The sequence below is a fragment of the Esox lucius genome, chromosome 18 (genome assembly GCF_011004845.1).
Source record: "Esox lucius isolate fEsoLuc1 chromosome 18, fEsoLuc1.pri, whole genome shotgun sequence".
In the NCBI taxonomy this organism is placed as follows: Eukaryota; Metazoa; Chordata; class Actinopteri; order Esociformes; family Esocidae; genus Esox; species Esox lucius.
The window spans coordinates 16,015,060-16,024,677 of record NC_047586.1 but is presented as its reverse complement, the minus strand read 5'-3'; the positions used below and the strand labels follow the sequence as shown (position 1 = coordinate 16,024,677).

The following is a 9,618-nucleotide window of genomic DNA, read 5'->3' as shown; positions in this document are numbered from 1 at the left end:
TAGTGAAGTTTCTTTCCCTCCATTAAATCAGAAAGGGAACATTAATCAGGTCTTTAAGGTGTGTTGTCTTGAATGATACTGGTGAATTAAAGCCAACTAGTGACTGGCAGTGCACGCATACACAAACACACAAATGTATGCATGCAATTGGTAACACACAGTCACGTACACACAGAGAGACACAGACACACTCTGCATAAAACTACAGTGCTCAGCTGGCTATTTGTAAATACACCCAAGCCCCTGTTACTTTGGATTCATTCATTCATTCAAATTGAACACAGCAATACTATGTCAACTTTAGTACTCATCCAGACTCGTGAAGGGTGTTGCCCTGGTTGCAGTTGTAGATATGGGTACTGTACCCAAGATCAGTCTGAATTAATCTGACCATTTGAAAATATACAGTATAGACATGTCTGTTATACTGGTAGGTGGTGGTGTTGTATAGTACAGACTGGACTGTTATATTGGTAGGTGGTGGTGTTGTATAGTACAGACTGGACTGTTATACTGGTAGGTGTTGGTGTTGTATAGTACAGACTGGACTGTTATACTGGTAGGTGGTGGTGTTGTATAGTACAGACTGGACTGTTATACTGGTATATGGTGGCTTTGTATAGTACAGACTGGACTGTTATATTGGTAGGTGGAGGGGTTGTATAGTACAGACTGGGCTGTTATACTGGTAGGTGGAGGGGTTGTATAGTACATACTGGGCTGTTATACTGGTAGGTGGAGGGGTTGTATAGTACATACTGGGCTGTTATACTGGTAGGTGGAGGGGTTGTATAGTACATACTGGGCTGTTATACTGGTATATGGTGGTGTTGTATAGTACAGACTGGACTGTTATACTGGTTGGTGGTGGGCTTGTATAGTACAGACTGGGCTGTTATATTGGTAGGTGGAGGGGTTGTATAGTACAGACTGGACTGTTATACTGGTAGGTGTTGGTGTTGTATAGTACAGACTGGACTGTTATACTGGTTGGTGGTGGGCTTGTATAGTACAGACTGGGCTGTTATATTGGTAGGTGGAGGGGTTGTATAGTACAGACTGGGCTGTTATATTGGTAGGTGGAGGGGTTGTATAGTACAGACTGGACTGTTATACTGGTAGGTGTTGGTGTTGTATAGTACAGACTGGACTGTTATACTGGTAGGTGGAGGGGTTGTATAGTACAGACTGGACTGTTATATTGGTAGATGGTGATGTTGTATAGTACAGACTGGACTGTTATACTGTTATATGGTGGTGTTGTATAGTACAGACTGGACTGTTATATTGGTAGGTGGTGGTGTTGTATAGTACAGACTGGACTGTTATATTGGTAGGTGGTGGTGTTGTATAGTAGAGACTGGACTGTTATACTGGTAGGTGGAGGGGTTGTATAGTACAGACTGGGCTGTTATACTGGTCGTTCGTGGCATAAGCCTTTACAGTATCAACACAGTACACACAGCCGGCTCCCGTTGGAACAGACCTATTTGGCTTGCATTACAAACCCATTGAGTCAGACAGCTCTGCAGTTCTGCTGCTCTACCTTAAGCCCCCTGGCACTGGGTTGAGATCTGGCTGGGAGCATATTGTGTTCAATGCAGACGCGTGTGAGTGGGTAATTGCAGGCTGCAGCCCCTATGGTGTGTGAGTGTGTATATTTATTTAACACTGTGTGTGTGTGTGTGTGTTGTTGCAGGCGGGTTACTGTTTTACCGTTCCATCTGTCTGTCTGTGCAGAGGCTGCCTGTGGGCCGGGCCAGGTCTTGGGAGAGAGGTACTGGGTCTGGGATGCTTAATGCTTCATTTGGATTCTCATTGAATCCAATCACACAGTACAACTCAGCCTGTCAGACACACACATACACACCCACACACAAAATACACAGTAGTTTGGCTGTAGATCTCACACACACACACACACACACACACACACACACACACACACACACACACACACACACACACACACACACACACACACACACACACACACACACACACACACACGAGAACACACTCCTGTCAATCCCTACAGGCCTCCGAGCTCCACTGAGCCAATGTTTTGGCTGTTGGTCGTTTTTATTTTGTATTTTTTTAGTTCTGATTGTCTTTTTTGTCTCCTTCCATCTCTCTTCTTCATAGCACAGTGGAGCAGCTATACCAATCTGATTCTGGCTGACATGCTTGTTTAAACTCACTCTGGGTTTCTGTAAAACTCACTCTATGTCAAACCTTGTTCATCAGAAGTCTGTGTGTGCGTGTGTGTGTGTGTTATATAAGGGAGTGTGTGTTTTGGAGTTACATTAATGTTATATAACTACAGTATATATCCAAAGCCTTGTGTTGTGTATTCATGGGAGGTCTTGTGAGTTGTATAACTACCATTACCTTGGTGCTCCTCATCTACATTAACAGTAATGTCGACAATCCTTTTCTAAGCGCCCTTGGCCATAATTAGGTGCAGATGTTCGACTGGAATACTGCATTCCAAAAAAGAAGGATGACCCTAAAGATCTTTGCGTCTACTTGAAAAATATGCCTGCCACTCCTGTTCTCAGTCCCTAGATGGCACTGTGTCCAATACTTACTACACTGTCCTACGCCAGCCGGACTGGAAACATGGGATGACTAGATAAGGTTGACCACGGTGCTGTGAGCGTTCATATTGCACCAGTTAATTAGCTGTGCGGAGTGAACTAAACGCTGTGTCCGTATTGATGGGAGACGATGGAAATGGATGGATGGGGAGGTTGGAGACGAACCTCGTTATTGTGTACGCAGCAATGCACTAAGATAACTGCACAGTGGTTTGATTGCGGAACGTTGCATGATCTGGCCCTTTCTAAACCTGGTGTTAAGGTGATATTGACTTGTTCTACTTGTCAGGTTTGATCTTCCTTAGAGCGGCTTTTTTTGTTGGTGTATCGGGTGTCTCTGAACGGCTGAAGCAGCATGCTGCCCTACAGCGGAACGAAGAGTAATACTTTATTTAAAAGGTATCAATGCTGGAAAGACACTTGTGTGGGATTTTTGAGCCTGTATTTAATTTCTATTTACTTATAAAACTAGCTTTTATAGTTTGAGTTGCTGTTAGATTTGACATTTGGAGCAGAGGAAAGCACAGCTCTTTGGTAGAATGGCTAATACTGGATATAAAGGTTGTTGGGTAGAGTAGGGCTGAGCCCAAGGGTTTTTTATGCAAAACATTTTCATGTGTTCCACCAATTGGTAACATAACCAGTCAGATCAGCTTTGAAGATGTGATTTGAAAAGATCTGACATGATTTAAAAAGAAAAGAAAAAAAGAAATCTGAAATGGATGTACCCACAATAAAGGTGACCAAATGTTTAGTAAGAGTTCATCATGTGTGTGAAAGGAGAAAAAAACACATTTCACATTTTTCACAAGGTTACATACATTTATTGTTTTTATAAGTTTCATATTTCTACTATTTAAACAAAAGTAGATTATTTTTTTTAGTTTGTGTTTCTATAAGCTACAGTATGAGGTCCTAAACCTAGCTTGAAACTGCATCTTTGTAGCTATGTGGGCTAATATAGTCCATATGTTTGATATGGCGTAGCTTGTGCCAGAGGCCATGTGGTAATTCAGAGTGTGATAACATTTTGTCCGGTGTAAGCGTAATGTTCCTGCAATGTGTCATGCATATGAACTCCAGATTTGTTTTACTGTCTTTTGTTACAGAGCATATGATCATGCCCCGTGTATACACGTTACAGGACCCAGGTCTAGTCCCTGCAGCGAAATAACGAGAGGACGTCCAGACTGCAGCAAGGGATGAAGAAACGGACTAAATGACACTGAGGAGGTACAGTGACAAACAGAAAACACATTTGCAGTACCTGTGGGAAAAACGAATTAGCAGAGGTGCTTAAGGACCTATCTTATGACAGTCTTAACCTTCTAAACATCTCAGACCAGTTTCGTAGACGTAGTAGCTGCATAAAGTTTGGCTACGAATTTGTACATTATGAAAACATTCCGTCCTCAAACAACTGGTCAAGAAGTGGAAGGATAAGTGGTATTAAACAGGAACTATATGAATTTGGACATAAGGATTTAGGATACACAATCTACCAGAGTTCCATTCCGTGAATACAGTTCTGTCTGACCCTCTCACCCCAGTGTGGCTGAAACCACCCTGTCCCGGCACTAAGTTCAGCCAAGAGACAAGCTACGATTTAAACACTGGGATGTTCATATGAATTTTGATTGTTTCCAGGTATACACGACATCCTGAAATATGTAGATATCTTTGTAAAAAATGATGTGTATTTTTCTTGATGGAGTGATGCAGAATGCAATTTCTTTAAATCAACTTACCCCACTCCCTCTGGAGGGCCCATGCCCCACACAGAGCACAGTGAGCTTGTGCAGCCACACAAAACCGCTCATTTGATCGTAAATTATTTTCTCTTCTGTCAATTAAGATATGAATTATCCAATTTGTTTGGGCAAATTTATGTAATGTGTTTCTGCCCGTTTGACCGAAAAAGGAAATCAGTCTGTCTCACCCATCAATCACAACAGCACACAACCATGAGCTCACATTTGAAGGGCACCACAAAAGAGTTGGGGGGGTGGTGGGGGGGGGGGGGGCTCTGTCGGGTACCTGTTTCCCCGTCAGTAAGACTCACAGGTATCAAGGATGGATGCACTCGAGGCTTCTTCTACTGACCCCATTCATTGACACTAACACAATGTAATTGGATTCCTATATAGCATCCATGCATTCTCCGTCTACAGTAGCTATCTCACTATGCCCAACCAACCATGAGTAGTGAAGGTCTAAAAAGGTCCATATTGGAAGGAAAAAGACCTATATAAGGAGCTCAATCTTTGTGGATGTAGAAGTACTTTTTGTTGTAAATCAATACAAAACTGTTAGCCTGTTATTACCCTTGGCAGTCACAGGATAAATGAGTTAATATGTAGTAAGTGTTCTAGCTGAATATACTAGCTGAATATACTCCTTGCAGCCCTCTGGTAACTTCCATCAACGAGGCTATTCCAAGATAATGACCAGGACTTTAGCCCATTTGTACAAAATATGGGATGGTGGAACAACGGGTCTGGAAGTAGGTGCATCAGCTCGGCCATTCGCACCGTTAGAACCGGTCCATATGGTGCCTGTTTCGTTTACCGATGAATGTACCCCTGAAAGCTCATACAAACACTACATTTACATTCACATCCACATCACGTGACAGACCGCCAACCGCACTCTACCATTGAAAACTTTGGGAAGAACTTTTTATTGCTGGGATTTGCCTGGAGTCAAAGGAGCAAAAACAGTTACGTAATGGGTTGTAAAGCTGTAGTAACACAAAATCAAAATGAATGTGCACACCGACTTTAGATTTGCTTAGAATGCAAACAGAACAAGAATCAAGTAAATTAAGTAATAAATAAATTACAAAAAAATGCCAGCACAAACTGTCATACAAATGATAAGACTTCAAATGAAAACTGCACAATAAGGGGAGGAACGTAAATGTAAAAGAACAGCAAAACAGAAAAGAAGTAACAAATACAAGATCACAGTAAAAAAAAAGATATATATATTTATCCTGTATCTTAGTAAGGTGCCAGCACTGGGTCTTAGAAATCCATCAGATTCTTTCTTTATTATCAGGTTTCTCTTCACTGTTTTTATCTAAAAAATTACAACCAAAGTAATCCAGCATCAGGAGGCCCTGGTACAATACTGGGGAGGGCTTTTTTTCTAATTGATTGACATCTTCCAGTGGTCAAATACTCATGCGTTTTAGAAACACCATCCAAAGACTTGATTTTCTAAATCTAACATTTTCCTTTCATTACAAAAAATGCCTTATCAGCAGTTTTAGCCAACATAAAAAGTGGTTGATTTTTGTCATGGAGGATATTGAGAATTAAATCAGCTCATCTGTCTGTGAAATACAATAATAAAAAAAAAACAACAGAAACTTAAATGTTATGTGGAATATTGACCTGCCAAAGTCAGATGGCTATGATGTAATAAAGTATGTAAACATGTCTTGTTTTGACAACAGATGGAAATACCAACATATCACTAAAGTCCCCTTTAGCCACAGTGTTTTCAATACTGCACCAGAAAACTCAGAATTCATGAGAAATAAAACAAACCGAATGGAACAAATAACTGAATCAGTGGTCTATGGAAAACAGAATACACTGAAATAAAAATGCTATCAGGATCTAAGTTCTGGAAAACATATTTTTTTTTAAAACATAGCATTTTGCCTGGTGCATCCACTTTAGCATGGCCGAATGCCATCGTGATTGTGGACGTCATGCATAGCAGTCGAATCCTTACTTGAGACCGGGAGAGGGGGTGGAAATAAAGAATGTAGATACATTGCTGCACTACAATTCATTGAGCACTGTCTGGTCAGCCCTGACAACATCTCATCCCTTAAAACGCATCGGGCTGGAAAAAAAGACACCTTAGCTGTCACACACGCACACCTTCTTCCCTAATACCATTGCTAGGTTTAGAAATGTACCATGTTAATGCTATTTATGTTTTTATCTTCTGGCCCCTTACAGACGCCAGCACCATGTCACATACATCCCACATGCATGCTCAGAATGGCCCAAATGATGGTAGATTTGTTTTCGTTTCTTTACAGGGTTACAATGGACAAGGTTGTTTACGCCAAAAAAAAAATTAAAAGACAAAAAAAAAAAATCATCTCGGACAGTCACTTGGGAGGGATAGCGATGTAACAGTAAAATATCTTACACTGCCAAACCTCTGGCAACGTCTCTGGGCAGAGCTACGTCACCTGGCAACAACAAGGTGTGTTATAGAGGTGTACATAGCAGCTTGCTCCTCTGGATGCTTATCATAATAAGTGTGCTTCTAGGTCACAGTACATTTGAAAATGTTTCAACTTGGACTCATTCACTTAGAGTTCTCACCAGAGGGTTTTCAGTTTTTCCTTTTTAAATTGCAGCTCCCAATATGGTACTGTCAAATGTTTTTTCCAAACAGTTTTTGAATATTTGTGTGTTTGTGTGTGTGTGTGTGGGAATGGTAGATTTTCTCTCTTTTTTTCTCTATACATAGTACTCCTTGTCCTTGTCTTTGGGTCTTTTGCTGCCGGCTCCGCCCCCGCTGGGTGCTTTGTCTTTCACCACAGCGCCGTTGGTCTGCGCTGAGTTGCTTATGTAATTGCGAGTCTCGTCTACCTGGTAGGAGCCTTCGTCTCTGTTCCTGTACTTGTACATGGCGTAAAGAAGGATGAGGATGCAGAGGGCCGCAGCTGAGACGATACCTACCACCATGCCCGTCGTGCTGCTGGATTCCCGGATCACCTCGGAGGCCCCCGGGGGCACCCGCCTCACCACGGGCACGGTGGGCAGCGCGGCAGGCACCGAGCGCAGCATGGGCGACGTAATGAGCGGCCCGCGGGGCTTGGTGCCGTCCAGGTCGAAGGAAGCGGTGGGCAGAGGCAGCAGGACCACGTCCGGCTGTAGGGGTTTGATCACCTCGCGGTTGTTCATTTTCCCGGCGGGAAGTTTGGGTGGCGTGCCGTCCGAGGGGAGGGACGTGTCCACTACAGTGGCCCTGAGGTCGGGTTGAGATGGTGTGGGTGTAGTCCTACCTGCCTCTGAGGCTTTACTAGGCCTTAAGTCCTTGGCCTCCCACTTTGGCGCGAGAGCTTTGTAGCCACCTTCATAGGCCGACGTAGTCAAGATCTTATCTGTTACCAGGGAGAAGGTGGTGTAAAAATCTTCATCGTCAGTGGGGGGCAGGCTAGAGTCGAAAGCTTCGCCAGAGCCAAACCCCGATATCACCATGCCATCATCATCATCACCATCACCATCAAGACCATCATCACCATCATCACAATCATCACTGCCTCGGTCCGGCAAGCAAGGTACCCCCGCCTCAGTGGCCATGGCCAGGGACTCTTTGGTGGTCTCGATAATGGTGAGGACGGGTCGGAGGGTTGGGGGGAGGGGTATGAAGGGGGAACGGGTGGAGACAGGAGGGATGTCTATGGGATCCTCTACAAGTACGGGAATGACTAACTCCCCTCCTGCAAACAGAAACAGAACAGACGAGACTTAGAAGACATACCGGACAAACGGTAGCTTATCAACACAACACTGCAAAATAATGACATCAGTTACGTAAAAAGCAAAGCAGAAACGAAAACAAACAAAAGGAAATCATATCAATAAAACGTTTTAAATAATAAAGAACTGAAAAATACTATACCAGTGCAAATTCAATGAAACCAGAACCAACCAAACAAGACCAAAAACTGAAAAGAAACAATAGCCATAAAAATGTATACATTGCATCAAAAGGCTACAAGGGATGTGCAAGGTTGAGCCAACATATCAAACAGACCACATCTAAAACTCCTACACTTTAAATTAAATAATAAATGTCCTATTTTATGGACATATTTTCAGTGCTGACCTTGTCTCTCCTACACACCAGTTAAATGGACCCTGGCTGGTCTAGCATCATTTGTACACAATCAGGGCTTGACAAATAAGTGCTTACTAATAACTCAGGTTTCACAAAGGCCTGTACTCTGTACTTTGTTACAGTCTCCATTAATTTTTCTTAGCTAGTGGCAGTGACTTCCATGCATTCCTAATATAAAGCAGTGAGACATCAGCATAAAGTGACAATTTTCTATCTGATGTGTTTTGGGCAAATTGGCCAATATAAATGATAATGGAGGTAGAGGTTCACCCTGTCGTGTTCCTCTGTTGCACGGGTAGCCAACTAGATTCAGACACGGACATATTTTAGTTATGGATGGTCGAAACATAATTATAATAATTAGAAAAAGTAATTTCTCCACTGCAAATCGACTTCACCCCAAAATAGATTGCATCTTAAAATAATAATTTCATACCCTAATTACATTGAGACTCAATCACATCTCTAATTTGATTTCTGGGAATGCTTGGTAACAAATCTAAATTAAATGTATGTAGCTAAATTCCTGGCCATTTTCAGTAATTTCTAACCAAAAAACTAAGGAAGAAAAAGACTGGTTGCCAACCCCTGCTCAACTGGGTAAAAAGACCTGGCAACATTTCTATTCATTACTGTCTGTTGCCATTTTTAAGGTCTAATGAATTAAAACAGAGCTAAATTGTATTTACTTTATTGCTGTTTTGTCTATGGTGACTTCAGTAGGCTCTACCAAAGATCCTAGTCCCTTGCCTTTTGACTTGTCTTATACAGTTACCACAATGGCACAAAGTCGCCTGACAGTTCAACAACAACAACTGAATGTTCTTCTTTTATCAGTGTCAGTTACTGCGTGTGTGTGTCTGTGTGTGTGTTCTAGTTTTGAAACATGGTTGTTTGCAATGTATCTATATTGCTGGGAGCTTCTCATCCTTTTATCATATTATTTTACTATTAGTTTTTTAAAGACATACAAACATAACATTCAGATGTCAGTTGAATCTGCATAAACCTCTTGCCAAGGTGCTAGCTTGAACACTGCAAAGGCTCATCACAAACAGGGCACTACAAGAAGATGCAAATCTTTAAAAACAATACAAAAGAATACTAAAAGAAAGAAAAAGGTAAAGTAAAGCAATGCAAA

The 9,618-nt window shown here is 42.0% G+C and overlaps 1 protein-coding gene across 19 annotated transcripts in view; it reads right to left on the bottom strand.

Annotated features, from left to right (window-relative positions):
• Positions 1-5,256: 5,256 nt before the first annotated feature.
• LOC105017684 (neurexin-3b) overlaps positions 5,257-9,618 on the bottom strand; it is a 300,014-nt gene continuing 295,652 nt past the window's right edge. For 13 of the 19 annotated variants that reach the window (XM_034287715.1, XM_020056329.3, XM_010882481.5 and 10 more), the window contains one exon: positions 5,257-8,076. In XM_034287715.1, the coding sequence (XP_034143606.1) occupies positions 7,091-8,076 (986 nt within the window). In that variant the 3' untranslated portion in view covers positions 5,257-7,090. The remainder of the gene's footprint in view (positions 8,077-9,618) is intronic. The other 6 variants (XR_002198175.2, XR_002198177.2, XR_002198178.2 and 3 more) reach the window with 3 other exon arrangements.